This window comes from Parasteatoda tepidariorum, chromosome 9 (genome assembly GCF_982258835.1).
Source record: "Parasteatoda tepidariorum strain Cologne lab strain chromosome 9, Ptep-v5.0, whole genome shotgun sequence".
NCBI lineage: Eukaryota > Metazoa > Arthropoda > Arachnida > Araneae > Theridiidae > Parasteatoda > Parasteatoda tepidariorum.
This window is the reverse complement of record NC_141763.1, coordinates 75,282,339-75,302,313: the sequence shown is the minus strand read 5'-3', so window position 1 is coordinate 75,302,313 and position 19,975 is coordinate 75,282,339. Positions and strand designations below refer to the sequence as shown.

The following is a 19,975-nucleotide window of genomic DNA, read 5'->3' as shown; positions in this document are numbered from 1 at the left end:
ATTCAGGAAAATGTTGAAGGGTAAAAAATGATTTCTATGTAGCTAACGGGGAGTTTCTCAGAATGATCTCAATTTCTGTATGTTCTGCTGCAATATAGGGAAAATTCATGAAACTTGTAAAAGACTTATCTGGAAGTATAACCGAGGCGCACTTTAATATTAAAATGTTGCTTTTAAGAAATGTGTTGTTTATCATTTTTATGCTCCATACCTTTCATTTGTAGTGCGAATTTACAATTTCACGTTTCGCATAAAATAAAAGAATTATTTCGGGCAAAGTTTTTATTTTTATTTTTTATGTAGGGTTGTGTGTTAAAGTTGGTTATTTTTTTAAAAATATAACTGGTATTAGTAAGAAAATGACAAGAATATCCCTTTAAGATATGTTTCCGTTTAAGTAAAAACAACATAAAAATCACATATAGTATATTTATTAAAACCTAGATTCGTTTCGATGCAACTAGTTTAGTTTCTCCCAGGATCAGCGGAACGATTGTAAATAGGGTTATAAATAAGTTGAAAGAGTAAATAATCATTATGTAAATTCAGAACCATTGAATTCTGTTGTGCGACCCTCCTGAAAATGAGTTACCAAATCATAAAAATTTCAATAAAAACTGAATGTAGATTTTTCTCTTACTATAAAATGGTGCCTCTTAATCTAATACAAATCATTGATTATTTGAAAAAAGGGGGCATACATCAAATTTCTTGTGAATGAGGACTAAAGTATACTGGACGAATTGCAAATGAATTTTATTTATACTATTAGTATTTTCATTTTAAAATTATGGTAAAATAACCGACAGCTTTCTCTCCATCTACCTAGCAGTAAAGTTTAAGGTAAAGAACATTTTTTACACTTTCAGATTTGAAACCGTTTACACGTTTACAGCAAGTACGAAAACCATGAATACAAAACTATACGTTTTTGAACCATATACTGCTAGCATGGTTTCAAGACAGTAAAAAAGAAATTTAACTGGATATAGGAGCTAAGACTTTTCGCTAGGTAATGGGTTTTGGAGAGTGCAGGACACTAATCGGGCAGTGCAGGACAGTCTTCGTGGGCTGAAAAGAATTTAGGAAATATTGTGGTATCAACGCTGGGACTCGAATCCCAGTCCTGTTGATCATAAGACTGACAGATTAGCCCTCTCTGCTATAACAGGTATGCTGTTGCAACGAACTAAGTGGCTTCATTTGGTGGGCGTAGTTGGTACGATAAGATTCTGGTTGCTCGGTTGGTTAGTTTGGTTGGTTCTAATGCCACTTGCCACACGGGCAAGCCTGCTTAGTGAAACCGAGCAAATTTAAGGCAGAGTGTGCGATTCTTGTTTTTCAGTGGCGCCATCTATGGTCAAGAATTCGACTTCTGCCACATCATACGTCACATCTGTTTGTAAGGCGGACCCATTCATACATCTATTCATTCATCCACGGATCGTAATTTTGACCTGAATCAGAGAACGATCGATCTCCAATTCAGTACCCCCAGAGGTTTTGATTTGTTATGGGAACATGGAGGACTATGTTACTCGACAGAATTTTAACGTGCATCAGTTACCAACTACACGGGGAGTCTTCGGCCGGCGTGGTTCGAAACCACGAATTCTCGGACATGGACCCAGCGCTCTTCCGACCAGGCTATCCTGGCCTACTTTAACCGTATTAGGTGAAGTCAGTTAGTAAATGGTAAAAGTTAACAGTTGGATTACTATCTTGTTATTTGATTGTTTTGCCTGAATACGGTAAAATAAATAAATAATATAGTATATTAAATTATTAAATTTATTAAATTATTAAATTTATTAAACTACTAAATTTATTAGATTATTAAATTTATTAAATTATTATTGTTTATTAAATTATTTATTATAATTTTATTATAGTGATTATGTTTCAATGGTCCTAAATTTTTATATTTCAGTTGATTAAATTATTTATTATTTTCAGTGACAGAAAATCAAGAATTTCAAATGGTTATTAACTACTTTAAAATTATTTAATGTGAGACTAAACGTTAAAACTATTAAGAATATTTATGAGGTATTGCCTACAATTTTCCAATGAATTAGTGAAATTTTTTTAAAAATTTCAATGAGAACAACCCGTTTTTCGCATTTTATTATTTACGTAATTACGTTAATTATTATGTAACAATGCATTATGATCCTAAAGTTTCTTAAATAAATAAGGATTTCCCCCCTTCGCGGTACAATTTGGAAACTTTTTTAGAATAATTCTTACCCCGAAAAAAAGAAAGAAAATGTCTGAAAAGTTTCTAATTGCTAGCAGACCAAAATTAATTAAATGGAAATAAGGATCATTACAATTACATTTAGATACTTTGTATTTTTTGAAAAATATTTTAAATTTTAATATCTTAGAGAGAAAAACATAAATGACAATGGATAGAACTTCAGCGGAACCGAAATAGTAGGACCGAAATGGCAACGGGACCACAATTGCTTCGATCTTATCACTATTTCAAAAAATACTATTTTATAATGTTTTTTAACTTATAAACTTAATTTTTGTTAACATATTCATGTTTTATTTAAAATTTTTTAACGTTTATTGATTTAATCATAAATAGTATCATTATATCCTTCAAAAATACTATTTTATACTACAATGCCTAGGTTAAGGCCTGGTTTCTTAGGACAGGACGCCGTCAGCTGGAAATCAGCGCTAACCTCTGATTGGTCCATTTGTGAGTTTGATAGTATACGTCATCGAACCCTCGTCTTGAACTACAATTGCCGTCCAACTCAACTGCAGTTGGATTACAACGTGACGTTAACCACAGAAGCAATGGCGGACAACATCCAACAGCACATTGAAATCTGCCAAGATTTTGATTTTGAAATTAAACGTAGCTTCTTCATTAAACATAGCACTCCTCATTTAACTCAGCTATAATGTGTTTTTTCTTGGACAAAGTCATTATTTGTTCTCTAAAACACTGGTCGACAATAACAAAATCAATAAAAATTCAAAATAAATATTTGTTTATGTTATTAACGCATGCGCAATGAGAGATAATGTCTGCGTTGGACCGACTGCTCACGCTGAGCTAACAAAAAAGTATTTTTTTGGCGTCAGCTCTACGTCAACTTTCCGCTGACGCCCAGATAAGGCGCTTGTCCTAAGAAACCAGACCTTCAGATTTGGCAGTTTTAACTTTGAACAATAGTTTATAAAATTATGTCTGGTACGAAAAACTTATTAACAAAGCGTTAAAACTTAAATTTATTATTAAAACTTATTATTAAACTTATTATATCTAGTACGAAAACTTATAAAACTTACACACTTATTGACGAAGCTATTAATTCGCCTTTGAAGATTATAAACTCATCCTTTTTTTAAAAAAAAACGCTTATTAAGTGAAATGTTTCGAAATGAGCAATAGAATAACAAAATTGCCATAATAAAGCTCTGCATTTTTTCAAAATTTTATTTTATAGTTATAAATATTTCAATGTAGATCTTAATGTTGTGAACTGAACTTTACTGACTGATTTATTGCAGCACTTTGTAATTTATTATTTATTTATTTAAGAATTTTTTAAGTCGAGGAAAATTTAAAAAAAATAATCTATTTAAAATTTTTTTTTTTATCTAATGCTTTATCTGAAAAAATTCTTAAAAAGTATTTTAACTCTGAACAATAGTTTAAAACTCATGTTCAATTCGCTTTGGATATTCATAAATAATTTTTCAGATATTCATATAGATTTATTATATTTGTGTTTAATATAACTTATTATAGAATATTTTTAAAGAGTGAGTAGTTTAATTTTTTTAATGTAAGACATCAATGTAATTTCATAAGCATACCATATTATTAGTTTCAGATTATTTATTAAGTAAATATTTCTTTTTTATTTTTTTTTTCCTATTCAAGTATTTCCATTTTTGCAACAAATTCAAACCAATTTAAGAAAATCTGCCTTTTTAACTTGCAGCATCATTTATTGTAATTTGAATCTTTCAAAATTACAAGGAAATAATGATTTTAAATGACAATGATTATGAGGGTAAAAATACATCATAAGATTCATGTTACGATAATAGCGCCATCTGTGTGCGTTAAGCTCAGTTTTATATTTCCAATGGAATATTTATGTCTGGATGTGCGAAGTAATTTGAAGCTTCTGAAGATAGAAATGACATTTATGTTGTTTTTTCCTACGTGTTTTTGAAAATAATGTGGCAGATTATCGGCCGATTTAGTTGTTTACCATGCTTTGGTTATTTTATGCTTTTAACTGAAATACTATATTGCTTTTTGCTATATCAGCTTATATTGCCTCCTGGATAGAGGCCATCTCCTAATGCATACTGTTTCGGGAACAGATATTTCTACTCATATCTAGTAGTTATTATTTTTATAAGTATTTGAAAAGTTATCGATTATATTATCAAACTTTCGGATATTGCCGGGACTTAATTTATCAATTTCTATGAATTTGAAGAAGCATTCGACAAGATATTCTGCAGAAAATAAGAAATATATTTTATTTCACAGTAAAAAAAAAGTTTGCATTAAATTATGGTATAAGGTACCGGCACTTTTGGTGCATCATATGTAAAATTGATTTTACCGTAAAATTTAATTTTACCGTGAAATATTATACCGTAATTTTTAGAATAATATTTATTTAATTAGAGTGTTTCAGCGATTTTATGGTAATAATTACTGTAAAATTACGGTATATTAGATTTTTTTTGTTCCGTAACATGTTCCAGTAAAAATAGATTTTACTGTAAGAAGAACCAGCAATCCCGGCACTTTTTATCGTAATTTTATTTTTACTTTTATGGTTGAATTTCTAAAAAATTATTTTAGAGTGTATATTTTTCTGCTCGAAAAAAAACGACCTCTTCGGGGTCAAAATTAAAGTTGGGATCAAATTTACCATAACTTGACACTTCAAGGTTTAACAGTTTCTGTAACTAGAATGTACAAGTAATGTCTGGTAAAAAAAATATGGTAAAAAGTATCGGACTTTTTTTTTACAGTGTACTACAATGAAACAAAATGATACGGAATAAGCAGTTTTCCCCTGAAAAGTATATCACAAAGTTTTTGCTGATGTATTAGTCACGGTTGAGGAATTTTTTGATTGAAATTTATATATTTTACTTGGAAGCTTATCTCTCTTCTGTTCGCCTTCGCTCATCAAAAACATTATTGTTTTTAATGATCAAATACAAAAATACAAATACAAGAAAAAGTTATTTTTGTTTCTAAATGTTGAGCATATTCTTACACCAAAATAAAAAAGTTTTCAATTAAAAAAACCTTAATAATTTTTGTTGTGTTAGCGCAGGTTTCGTTCTACGCAGATTTAGTTTTTGATTCCACACTGAAAAAAAATACAGTCAAAACTAAAAGAATGTGGTAAAATTTACCGAGTTTTTGGATCTATGGGAACACCAAAAATCTCGGTAATTTTTACCGAAGCTCTTTGGTAGTGAATTTTGTAAAATAAAGAAGAAAATGTGGTTTAAAAATGCGTGATAAAATTTGATAAAATGCGGTAAAATTTGGTAATTTTATCATAATACATTAGAGCATGGCATAAAGACAATTATTCGGTAAAATTTACTTTACAGTTTTGAATTTTTTACTAAATGTGTGGAAAAAAGAACTATAGTTTTGTAAAACAGAATTCCAGTAAACCGTTGACATATGAACTGAAAAATTACTAAATAAATAGTGCAAATACGGAATATTTTGGTTTTTATATCCAGTATTATAATTTATTTACTAGAAAAGTTCTTACTATACAGTATGGCAATTGTACTAGAATTTTTCCTTCATTTATTAGGATAAAAACTAAACCTATGACTTTTGCTCAGTTACCACATATAAAAGATTAATAAATTATAAACCGGAAAATTCCTTTAAAACTTTTATTAATTTTATGCTGATGATTTATGAAGATTTTTGGATAAAGTATCAAAATATCTTTGGAATTTTTCTGTCCAGTGAGAATGTATTAAATGATAAGATAACAATTATATTTTTCATGATAGATTAGTAATTTTTTATAATTTTAAAACACAAACTAATTTCGTGTAAAATTCTAAACTTTATATATTAAATATTAACAAAGTCAACGAAAGGATTCATTAGATTGTATTTATCATATTAACTGTTTTATGATAGATTTGACTCTGGTCGTTTTACTTGCATTCTTTAAATAAATTATGCAAAAAATCTTCCAGTCAAACTTTGTTTATTCAAATGTGAACTCATTTGGGATTTGGCTTAAGCTACGCAAAAATAAAATATATAAGTTATAAGTTAGATGCATCAAAGAATAAGAAAAATATGCATAAATTATTTAAATAACAAAGTTGTTTTAGCTACATTTTGTTAGAGTTTTATTTTTTAATGAAATGTTTAACGAATACATTCATGCTTTTACTTTCAAACATCTAATAATAACTGTTTACTGTTCCTTGAATAAATTTAAAATCACCATGTTTGAATTTTGTCTTGATTGCCACTAAATACAGTGATTTTCCGTCAAAGCAATGATTTCGAATTGTCCTTACCTTAGTGAATAATCGATATTTGCATTTCAATACGTTACTCTTAATAAATGCATTTGAATACTGTTATTATGAAACTATCTGTCCCATAATTAGAGGATTTGTGATTCGATTCTTACGCTTGCATATAGCTTTTGCTTCATTTACCAGATAATATCTCCATTTACAGGATGTGGGGAAAATGGCAGCGTGAAACGTTCGTCTAAAAAAGATATTAGACAGACATTGTTCCAAGAACATAAAAAGTAAAATATCGACCGAATGAGAGAGTTGATGACTGCATGACTGAATGAATTGAAGCAAAGGCATACAGAAATAATGACATGAGTGATACGAAAATTAGTGAACGGGTAAATTAATGAATCGGTATTTGCATTTTAGCGAGAAAAATTTCTCTTTTAAAATAGCTGTTGCATTTTGAGCCTGATTTTTCGATTGGTCCTAATTGCGGCAGTTGGACGTTGTTTTCTGCAGCTTTTCCAGAGTTATGTATCGATTACAGCAATCGATGCTTGTAATTGTTTACGTATAATTACTATTGTGTAATCAATTGCCTGCGAATGGACCCTTCTTTCTTAACATTTAGGATCTTCAACTGTAAACCAACGAGAATCAGGCAGGCCTAAGTTCAGATGGCTTGACTGTGCATAGGAGGAGTTCAAAATCCTAAGAATTACTAAGTGGTGAACATGCACAAAGAAAGAGCAGAATGAGGAAGGTTCTAAGTTATTATAAATACCAATTGTCTGCTAAATAAATTGAAAGCTCGTTTAACGGAAACTACCAGTAAAAGTATATTTATTAATAAAAAACATGATGGTTTATGATGGAAAAATTTAATAGTAACCAGAAAATTATGTTGGATCATGATGGACATTTTTTTTTTGTTGTTCATCATAAAACTCCATCATATTATGATGACCGTATCAGATTACAGTACGGGTAAGCAGGGTGCTAGTACTTTTTGCCGTAAAATCCATTTTTACGAAACGCATTAAGAAACAAAAAACTGCTATACCGTAATTTTTACAGTAATAATTACTAAAAAAAACCTCAATCACTCTAATTAAATAACTTACTTAAGATTATTAAAATAACTTACGGTATTAAACTTTTCATAACTTACGGCTATTAAAATAACTTGTGGTAAAAGGGATTTTATAAATGATGCACACCCAAAGTGTTGGTACTTAATGCCGTAATTTGATCAGTAATTTATTACTGTGTACTTTTTTTTATTAAGTGTAGTCATCCAAAGCAGAGCTTTAGTTGAACTTTGAAGTTTGTCTTCAAATAGTCAGAATTTTGATTGATGATAAATTCAATTTTGCAATAAACTGATGGTAAATTCTGCTTGCATTCAGGATGAATTAATTTGAACTTGTATTGTCATTGGGGATGGAGCATTGTAGTAGGTCGTAAGGGGTATGAAATTACGATAACAAGATTTTATTGTTAGAGACAAAAAAGCAAATGAATATGAACATTCTAAAAATGAAATGTTGCATTTAAGTATCTTGACCGTAATTTTTAACGGCTGATTACTTTAAATACGACAAAAAATCTGACAGTTAGTATGTTTTTGCTAAGATTACAGTTGATTCAATTTCAGTAAGAAAAATTTATTAGGAACTGAAATCGTAATACATTACCCATTTTCGATTAATATATTGAGTAGAAGTGCAAATTTGACCTCAATTGTGACAAAAATATATGAAGTCTTGACACTTTGACTTTAGATCGAACTTTTGACACAAAAGAGCAAAGGTTAAAGGAACAAATGCTTATTACGTTTGTTTAGCAATAGGATGTAGCACGAATTTCTTTTTCGAAACTCAAAATTTCAAATCGATTAAAATCATACTTTTAACTAATAATTAACTAACAATAATTTCGGAAATAGTTTCGTTAAGCTAAAAAAATTTGCAGATGTCTTAGAATGGACATAAATTTCGATTTTTTTTCGGATAAAAACGTAAATTTATATTATTTGTTTGGCACAAATATAGCACAATGTTGTTTTCAAGTTTAAAGATGTAATGATTAGAATGTTAAATAGCAGTACCAACCTACCTATGAAATGTTACAGATAATGTTGTAGAACTCCAGGAATTTACTCGGAAGCCTTAATCTGACCAGGAAACCACTTGGCGACTTTAAATCAAACCCGAATATGACAGGAAAACTTAATCTAACTTGGAATCTGTTAAAAAACCCAAACCTTTGTCAAGTTTCAAATTAAAAATATGTGTATTCAAAGAAAAGTTAGGTTTTCTTGAGGTTGATACATAGAGATGTCTTGAGATATAGTTGTTAAATTTCGCACATAGTTTTTTTATAGTTATTTTACACTTTCGAAATAGGAAAAAATTGTATTTAGTTCTACATTTATATTTAGAAAAAGTTAAAATTAACATTTTTGTCCCAGATAATTAAACTTTAAATCCATTCAGAAAGACTTTAATACTTTTCAAAATGGCAAAAAAAATTCACGTAAAGGTGACCACACTGACAACTTTTTGCTGGTTTGAAATTTTGAATTTCATAAAACGATACACATTGTGTAACATCCTATCAAACGGACAAAAAATATTATACTATTAGTTTGTTGTTGCTGTTGTAGTTAATTTACGTCGCACTTGAGCTGCACAATGGGCTATTGGCGATGGTCTGGGAAACATCCCTGAAGATGATACGAAAGCATGCCATCACAATTTTGATCCTCTGCAGAGGGAATAGCACTCCCGCTTAGTTAGCCCGTCGAGCACTTTACGGTAAAACAGTTTAACGAGGACCCATACCGCTCACCCTCGGTCTCTACGCAGACTAATCAAGGTGGTCAGCCACCTGCGCACTGACCGCAGACAGTGATGCTTGACTTCGGTGATCTGCTTGGAACCGTGTCTTAACGATCAGTCCACTGCGGGACACTATTAGTTTGGAGCTTTATAGTGAAACTTGTTTTATTATGGTGCAAGAGCAATTTTCTTGCCAGAAAGTTTTCTGTTATTTTTTTTTAATAGAGAAATTTTTCTTTTATGATGAACAATAGGTTCACACATGAACGTTGCAAGAAAAAGCAATCCGTACCTGGAGGAAGAACAACCCTTTTAACGTCTAAGGAGGGGATAAACTGTAAGACAAGCCAGCATGATCTCCAAGATGTTTGTCCGGCGGGTACTGGAGGCCAACAAAGAACTGAATCCCAAACAGGCTCGCAGAAAGTACCATCTATGAAAGAAGTGGTCATAATTATTTTATATTACAGTTCTTAATGTATTCATTGAAATTATGTTTTCTATTACAAACAGTTTAATAGTACTCTGAAAAAAAGATGGTCAAAACTACCAGAATGTGGTAAAATTTATCGTGTTTTATGTCTATTTTGCATAACAATATCAATAAGGACAGGCCATCGGAGATCAATCCTCCATAATTTAAGCATATATTCGATTAATTTTATTTTCCAGTTTTGTATTTGTTACTAAATGTGTAGTAATAAGAACTATAATTTTGAACATCAGAATTTTCTTAAAACCATTGCCATATAAATGAAAAAAATACCAAATGAATGGTTTAAGTTCCGTATATTTTGGTAACCATTAGCCAAAATATGTTAATGCTTACCAAAATCAATATATTATGTTTATTTTTTTTTACCATAAATCAATGCCATACACTACGGTAAATTTACCAGAATTCCCCCCCCCCTTTGCATTCTGACTCCTTTTAGTTTTACAGACCTTCATCAATTGAGACATAATTTAATACATGAAGTTCAATTTTTACACCTAAACTTTTTACACTTTTTACAATTCTGAGAATACGTTTCATTTTGGTTTGGACTAGAACACAGGACATACCTTCTTTCACTTTATTTGAGTAAAAAAATTAAACAAAAGATACAAAAAGAACAATACAAAAACAGATTCAAAGTAGACAAAATTGTGGACATAGTTTAAATGAAAATTTATCTAAAATAATTTTAGTATGAATTATTAACTCAAAAAATGCTTAATGTCTAGCTGTGAAGAAATTGACCCAGCCTTAGCTCTCCAAAAGCTTTAAGCAAACAAATTAAACTATTTAAGCAAATTTTAATTATTTAAGTAAACAAATTAAATTTCACAAAAGACACAAAGTTGCCAAAATTGTAAATAGAGTTTTAATTGAAAATTTATCGAAAATAATTTTAGTATGAATTTTTTTTTATAGTATGAACTCAAAAAATACTTTAATTTTATTATGAACTCAAAAAATGCTTAATGTCCAGCTGTGATTAAATTGACTCAGCATTAGCTCCCCAAGGGATAAATGTGCATCATTGTTTTTTATATTTCATAGTTTTATCTTACTTTTGACTCTATAAGACATTTATTCTTTGCATATAAATCCAGCGTCTCAATTCCTGAATGCAGCTATGATGAATGATTCAGAATTCCGCCCTAAAGCGAAGATATTCCATTATAATGAAACAAGATTCTCTTTCAGAAGAATTGGGCAGAACTCTGAACTCAATTTAAATACCAACGTCATAAACACGAAAAATAATTATTAATAATTAGTTCAAACTGCATTCACATCGGTATTTTCAGAATACCACTAATAAGAGATACTATTATTAGGATAACAAGTAATACAAAACAAAATTAATTCATACAAAATAAGCTTTCTAGGATTCAATTAGAGATTAAACAGTTTATCGATTTATTAATTATGAACTGTAGACTACTTTATTGCGTGTTCTTGGCATCTTGTAGTATGCGCATAATTTGCAGTATGCCCATAATTTGGATTGGTAAATGGAATAAAGTAAGAAATTAAAATGACCTTAAAATATACATTAGTGACCTTAAAATATACATATGACCTTAAATATACAATTAGCTAAATTTTAGTTGTGATATTTAGAGCTATTAAATAATAATAAATTTTATTTGATTTCTTCTTAAGGATATATGTTGATAAATTCAAATTTTTTAAATCTATCTTATAAAGCTTTTTATCGGAGCAATGTGTGTCAATGTGTTTGGTAATTTAAAAATTTGCTTTTTAATTTTATTTTATTAATTATGGTATTTTACTAATAATTCTATTGTTTATATGAACTAGATATTCAATGAAATTCTAAGCGTGGAACTTTTAATTTATGTTTGGAATAATTATAAAATGTACCTATTGTGTTCCGGAAAAAATATTGAAATCTTTGGATTAATAATTTTGGACGACAGGCAAAAAACCCAAGTATTGGTGAAACCCTTTTAAAAATATTCATTCATATTTTAAAAGATAAGAACGAAAACTTTCAAATAGTACAATTATTTATATTAATACAAAACTTGTTTTAATTACTGATAGCATAATATACTATTCTTGAATTACAACCATTGTATAAATACTAGTTTCATTAAAAAAAGTAATTGATTAATTACTTTGTACCAGTGTTTCTTGAAAATTAAGCAAACAAAGTTTGCACAATATGCATAATGGTTTCCAAAACTGTTTTCTAAGTTTGAAAAAGGAAAATTTTTAAAATTGTTATTGTTGAATAAAAGAACTACTCACATTTCCTCTATTATTTATATACCTTTTAAATGTATATAAATACCATTATCAATATTGATTCAATTGCTAAATTTTTAAATAAAAATAATTGTATAAATACTGGCTTTTCAGTAAAAAAATAATGGATCAATGACCGCAATTTCTTAAGAATAATGTAAATAAAAATTGCACGATATGCATATTGATTTCCAAAACTGCGTTTTAGGATAGAAAGCTGAAACTTTATGAAATTGTTCTTATTGAATGAACTCAAATGTTCACTACCTATTATTTGCACAACTTTTAGATGGATATAAATACCCTTATCGATATTGAATCAATATTGATTGTTGATAGTGAAAGATTTGTTTATGATATTTCATAACAGTTTAAAATTATTGACGCATGAAATTTTCTATGGCCGTTACACTCTTAAAAAAACTGCGTCCATAGAAACGATTGGAAAGTGTTGACGTAACTTTACCCCCTCTTAAAAGCCCTAAATCCAACTTTATGAAAGTTATAATTTTTCATTTTAAATTAAACATACCTAGTTTCAGAAAATAGAATTTTAGCTTATTGCAATAAGCTCCAGTATACAAATCGAATCCTTATTTTACATCTATAATAATTCATTCGTGATTTTATTAAATAACATTGGTATTCATATTTTCTAATTATTCATCCCATACTAATTAAGGAGTATTCCAAAGAATACCCTTAAGATAAGTTTCTTTTCTAATACTAGCCATATATTAAATTCTAGAGGCACAAAACTGAATTATTTAGCCTTGCATTCAGCAAACAAACAAACATCACGTTTTCAGTAACGTTATTACTATAACTGTAGCAATCCTGTTAAAGAGAATTGTTACGCAGAGAATCCTTTCCGTAACAGCTAATATTCAAGAGATTTTCATGGAAACATTTCCTGTTACTTTCCCCATTTCCTTTTGGTTGCGTGAAATCTACGTACATTAGATGAGTGCTATCCATAATTTATGGTCTAATGAACATTGAAGTGTGTGTATTTTTGGCATTGTGTAGCATAGTTTGTATTTAAACGTATAGACTCTTCACTCATTATTAACGCATTAATGACCTGTGTCTTTTAATGTTAAGGCTTAGAAAAAATTCATTTTAAAGTTTCATAAATAATGCAGGCAAAAGTATTGTAGTTGCATTAAACTTTTTCACTTATAAAACTTATTCACTTTTAAACTTATTAAACTTCAAGATTTTTTGGTGCTGGCATATAAGTCTTAAAAACTTTTATCTTTAAATCATTATTTATGACTAAAATTTAATAAAAAAAAGACTTCAGAAAATTTTTAAACAAAAATTTTTTAATCACATGTAATAAAAGAGATTAACAAGTTCTGAAATAAAATAAAAATTTATTTTTGTAATATTTTTAGTAGCAATCAAGAAAAATTTTTCTAAGTTTTAAGTCAATTAGAATTCAAATTTTAGACATGTAAATATCATTTTCATGTCAATTTTTGTGTTGGTATGTAAAAAATAGTTCAATTGTTTTAGGATTTTGAACTAAGTTTCATGCCATAATTAAAAGTATTTTATTTCACTTTGTGGAGTGCCAAGCAATGTTTTGCACTTAAAGTTGCATTTGCCCACGAAGATATCGGTTTCTTTCGGCACTGTAAGTGTTAACCGACAGTGTGATTAATAAACAACATTATTAACGTATGGATGGTTGACTGAATGTAAACAATAACAAGCTTCCTAAGACTGGAAGAAATTTAGAAAACTTCTGGTGTATCCCTCCGCTCATGTTATGCTTACAAGGCAATGTGTGAACATGCTTCATGTTCTGGGAAGTATTATTATTGGGATTTTCGATCAAAATTACGCGAAATTTTACCATTCATTAGAGTTTTTTGTAATTTATAAATTCTAACAGGACATGAAACTAAAACAAATTTAATAAAATTAATATCAGAACATAAATAAAGTTTAAGGTGTGCCATGTTTTGTATGTTATCCCCCATTTGGTTATATTTGTGAAAAATATCACCTTTTTTGATTTTTGGGAAAACATCTTAGAATGCTCGCGGAATATTTTTAATTTATTTGTTATTTGTTTCGTTGAAAATTAAATTGAAAGAGCGTGATATATGATAAACACTACAAGTATAATAATATTTAATGGCGTGCTTTTCTAGGTGCAAAAATCAATATCAATCGGAAGTAGTAACCCGGAGGTCTGACGAGGAATTTTAACTCCTACCGCCATCTGCTAGCTTTACATGATCAATCTACAATTATTCGCTTAGTGCTCAAGAATCATTTTTAGAATGATTACGCTTGCAGTCATGTAAAAATTTTCAAGTAGCAGAAGCACATTTTCCTCCTTCGAATCGTGATTCTTCCTAGGAAGAATTTTAAATTAAGTTGTAACTATAGTTTTCGTCACGGAAAATGGAAGTGCTAGGATATATATATATATATATATAATATAATCTTAGCTACCAGTTTTTTTAATATAAAAAGTACATATATTAGGTGGTATGAGAGAGCTTTAGGAAAGTTGTTTACGTTTTGATTTTTCGTCAAAAGCGCAAAATGTCAGACCTTACAGATTTTCAGAGAGGCCAAATTGTAGGAGCCCGACTAGTTGGGGCAGCAGTGACCGAAACATCCCAGCTTTTAGACGTTTCTAGAGGTACGGTCGTGTCTAAAGTCATGACAGCACACACAGCGCGGAAAGACAAGCTCAGCAAAGCAAAATAGTGGACGGACGGAGAAGCAGAGTGAAAGAGACCGACGGGTATTGAAGCGAATTGTAATGTCTAAAAAGAAAATAACTACAGCCAAAGTGACCGCAGAGCTCAATCAGCATCTGTATTCTCCAGTGTCAACAATTACAGTTAGGAGATACCTTCATAAACAGAACATTTATATTAATAAAGGATTTCTTCAAAATCTAGGGTGTTTCCATTATTTTGACATAACCGCCTGTATATATATATATATATATATATATATATATATATATATATATATATATATATATATATATATATATATATATATATATATATATATATATATATATATATATATATATATATGGGTCATTCTCACGAAAACTGCCATTTTTCAGTTCATAAAATCCCAAAAAAGTAAAGTGAATAAAAAGCTCTGAAACTTTTTATATTAATAGAAATATGTAATGGCATTATAAAGAAAGTATATATCCTATAAATTATACTTAATATTTAAATTAATTAATTTTTTAAATAATTAATTAATTTATAATAATTAATTAATTAATTTAATAAATAAATTAATTTTATAAATAAATTAATTAATTTAATAAATTAATTTTTTAATTTTTAATTTAATTTTCAAATTAATTAATAAGTAAATTAATTATTTTCACTATTTAAAAAGTGAGGGAATGACACTAATAGTGGGGGAATGATATTTTATTTTAATACATGTTTTAATCTAAGTTACATCTACCTAAAGTTTGAAAATGATAACAAACTAAGTATATCTAATATTTATTATAATTTAGTCTTATATATTTTATAGTTTTTACAGGTTTGGGAAATAAAATTGGCTGGCACGATTGAACAAAAAAAAATTTGATAATATACTCATCTTGAATCATTCCCTCACTTCAGCGTCATTCCCTCACTTTATACACTAGTGAGGGAATGACGAATTCAATGAAATTTAAAAATAATAGTTAGGCCTAATTAATTTCTGAAGTCAATCACATACAATTATATTCATACAAGAAAGCAACGTATAATTATCCACTTTCTCGATGAAGTTGTATTTTATTTTACTCTAAAAAATGACATGAGGGAATGACAAATGTAAAAAATTTTACCTGGTTTGATTCATTCAAATTTATTCCACAGCAAAGCTTCTTTAAGTTAAAGATGGAAACATACTGCAATTTTTTTCTATGATGCCAGTTGTTAACTTCTGAAGTTTTTATTAAAATATTTTTCTTCTAAGAAGATTGCAGGTGATAAGAACATTGTTGTGAGGGAATGACGCGAAACACTGGGGGCAAAGTTTAAAATAGTGCTGTGTTAATATTTTTATCAGAAATTAAATATAAAATTGATTTTCTGAATTCTATATTTCAGTATTCTGAAATAAAAAACACGAATTTGTAAAAAAAAAGTTTTTATTTCAGAAACAATTTTTTTCTTTTTTTAAATCAGCAGTGGGGACAAGTGAGGGAATGACATATTGGTATATTTTAATTACCTAAAATAAATAAAAGATAAAAATTGATAATTTTATTTTTATTCTTTTGTTAGCTTGCATTCCGAAGGACACTTTCCCTGAATTTTTTTTTTCGTAAGCTGTAAAACAAACATAAAATATACTGGGGACATGAAAATGACTGTTTTTGTGAGAATGATCCATATATATATATATATATATATATATATATATATATATATATATATATATATATATATATATATATATATATATATATATATACAGATGGATGACAAAATAATACGAACACTTGTGAAAAAGTGTGACTTATTTCACACCTGCAGTACAGCCGCGCCACCTGCAACAGAAGTCTGCCACCTAGTGAGCGTGAAGAGGAAGCTATCAGTCTCTCAACATTAGTCACCTGTGTTGCATGAGTTTATCTAACTAGCTTTTATAAGGTGAAATGTCTGACCTGTCAGAATTCCAAAGATGGATGATTGTTGTGGTGCGTTTAAGTGGAGCATCGGTGACAGAAACAGCAAACCTTTTGGGGTTTGCAAGAAGTACTGTATTAGCTGTTATGAAAGCATACATGAAAGAAGGTAAGACGAAGTCTTCAAAGCTAAAAAGTGACCGAAAGTCAAAGCTTGATGATAGTGATAGACTTGTCTTGTAGCGCGTAGTAGCTCGAAAACACAAGCAATCGTTATCCGAGATAACATCAGACATGAACAATCATCTTCAGGACCCCGTTTCAACAAGAACTGTTCAAAGAGAACTTCATGCAGCGAACATTTATGGGAGAGTGGCAATTCGTAAACCCTTGGTGACAGCAACCAATGCTTTCAAGTGCCGTCAGTGGTGTAGAGGTCACAAAGGCTGGTCCCCACAGCAGTGGCAGCATGTAATATGATCCGATGAATCATCCTTCACCTTATTTCAGTCCACCGGACGCGTTTATGTCTGGAAATCACCCAAAGACGCGTTTGATCCTGAATGCCTCTTACTAACTGAGAAACATGGAGGTGGCTCCATTATGGTTTGGGGTGCGATATCTTGGCGTGCCTTGGGCCACTTGTACGTCTGCATGGGAGAATCAAATCTAATGACTATCTAAGCTTTCTAGCGGATCATTTTCATCCTTTTGTGCAGACTGTATTCTCTGGAGAGCGACCGATTTTTCAAGACGACAACGCCCCTATCCACACCGCTAGGTGCGTTCAAACATGGTTCGAAGAGCATGACAATGAAGTTGAGCATCTCGCCTGGCCCCCTCAGTCTCCGGACTTAAATATTATTGAACATTTGTGGCAATATTTGGAGTCTGAACTTCGTTCCCGATTCCCACCGCCATCAAATCTTTTGGAATTAGAGGCCGCTCTGCAAGAGGAATGGCTTAATATTCCTTTAAACGTTGTCCATGACCTTTATGCATCGATCCCACGTCGTATTAAATCTGTAATTCAGTCAAAGGGTGGTCCAACTCCCTATTAATAAAGATTTTCTGATATTTCACAGGTGTTCGTATTATTTTGTCACCCGTCTGTATATATATATATATATATATATATATATATATATATATATATATATATATATATATATATATATATATATATATATATATATACATATATATACATATATATATATATATATATATATATATATATATATATATATATATATATATATATATATATATATATATATATATATATATATATATATATATATATATTATATATTTATATATAAGTTCAAAATGAAGAATAAAACAAAGAAAAATTATAGACATATGAAAAAAAACCTCCTCACACTATTGTATTAATATATTTTGCTTTGGCTTTATTGATACAATATCAGAAAGCACTCTGTTTTGCGGATATAATCGTGTGGGCTGAAGAAAAGATTATATCTTTTTTCCGGTTTTTTAATTAACCTTTAATTTTTTTTTTAATAAACTGTTGTTTGTTATTTTTTTACTTAGTATTTCCCCCCCCCCTTTTTTTTTATATGTCTATAATTTTTCTTTGCTTTATTCTTCATTTTGAACTTATCTAATGAGTTCTGTTTACTTGCAGCTTAAGGGCAATAAATGAAATTTATTGTTTTTCTTAACTTTCTTCGTGTTTTCTTGTATTTATTTATTTATTTATTATATATATATATATATATATATATATATATATATATATATATATATATATATATATATATATATATATATATATATATATATATATATATATATAAATTTTTTTGTGCTCATCTTCGGATGTAAATTTAAGAAAGTAGAAGGAAGTTGCTATTTGGAAATTTCAAAATTTTATCACTGTTATCGCAACAGGGGCAAATAGAAAATTGTTTCTAAAATTATTCTTAAGAAGTATCATAAAACCTATAGGAAATACGTTTTCCATATAAATTTGACTTAAATTGCACTCACATCTTTTTGAAAGAATATTGAATGACATTACGCAACAAGCATTCAGTTGATGGCTTTTTTCTTCTATTCAAATCCAATGCTATTCGAAAGTAATTTTTCATAAATCCAAAACTAGTGATAAGCTCCTTTAATTTCTTACTAATTCTAAAAGAGAAAACAACTGAGAAATAAGTTGAAGTTATCACCATTTAATTTTTTCGAATAAATTGTCCTATGCTTCAAAATGTCAAAACCAAGAGTATTAATGACACTTTTCAATATTTATTTTGTGTATCTTTAAATACAACTCGTTTCTAAATCAGCATTTTATACTGCTTTCATTGTGAAGAAAGTAATATATTTTATAAAAATAAAGAATCCCTCATCTCTCTTATTTCAAATAAGACATATCAGAGTTTTGTTTTATAATTTACATTTTAAATAAAGAAACTGTTCTTAAACTTAAGAATAGTTGGAGTGTTAAAATAAAGAACTTCTGAGAAAGAAATGAAAAAGGTAGTCAATTTAGAAATTATGTAAACAGAATAAAAAAGAGGAGATAGAATAATGGATTCCAGTTAAAAAATCCTTTTACCTAAAAAATATTGAATTTATAACACAACAAATGCACAGCTATCCTAATTCGATTTAATCTTTTCTACAAACAAACTGTAGACAGGAAGGAGCTTTTAGAATAAATCTTATTTTCCGTAGAAAAGGGATTTTTTGCGTCGCAAAGAAATAAAATTTGTATAATCCCTGAAGTTAGGGAAATAACTATCTTTATTCATATTTTGATGGATGTCGGTGCTGGATGTGACTATAGTTATGTTAATTTTTTCCCTTAAAATGACGGAAAGAAGGTTTTTCTATAAACACTGGGATTTGTTTTTAATTTTTTTAAAAGTCTTTAAAAGAACAATACTTGTAAATATAACATAGAGTTTGAATTTTTAGTTTTATAATGCTTTAATAACCGACTTAAAATCTATTTTTGAAATCTTAATAGAAGATGAACACTTAAAACTACTCTGAAAGTTATTATAAATATGAGGATTTGTTTTTGAAAAATTTTTTGAATAGTATATTAAAAAATACTTATATATGAAACTTGGTGTTTAAATTTTTAGTTTTCGATTTAAAATGATTTATTAAAAACTAAAATCATGTTTAAAAAATATAAGGTGTTTCATAGCAACCACCCTTAAAATATAT

The 19,975-nt window shown here is 28.9% G+C and overlaps 1 protein-coding gene across 2 annotated transcripts in view; it reads right to left on the bottom strand.

The window, feature by feature from the left end:
- Positions 1 to 19,975, bottom strand: part of LOC107450706 (corticotropin-releasing hormone receptor 1) — a 238,318-nt gene that overhangs the window by 59,351 nt on the left and 158,992 nt on the right. For both annotated transcript variants that reach the window (XM_071186800.2, XM_016066559.4), the window contains exon 2: positions 9,664 to 9,804. In XM_071186800.2, the coding sequence (XP_071042901.1) occupies positions 9,664 to 9,804 (141 nt within the window). The remainder of the gene's footprint in view (positions 1 to 9,663; positions 9,805 to 19,975) is intronic.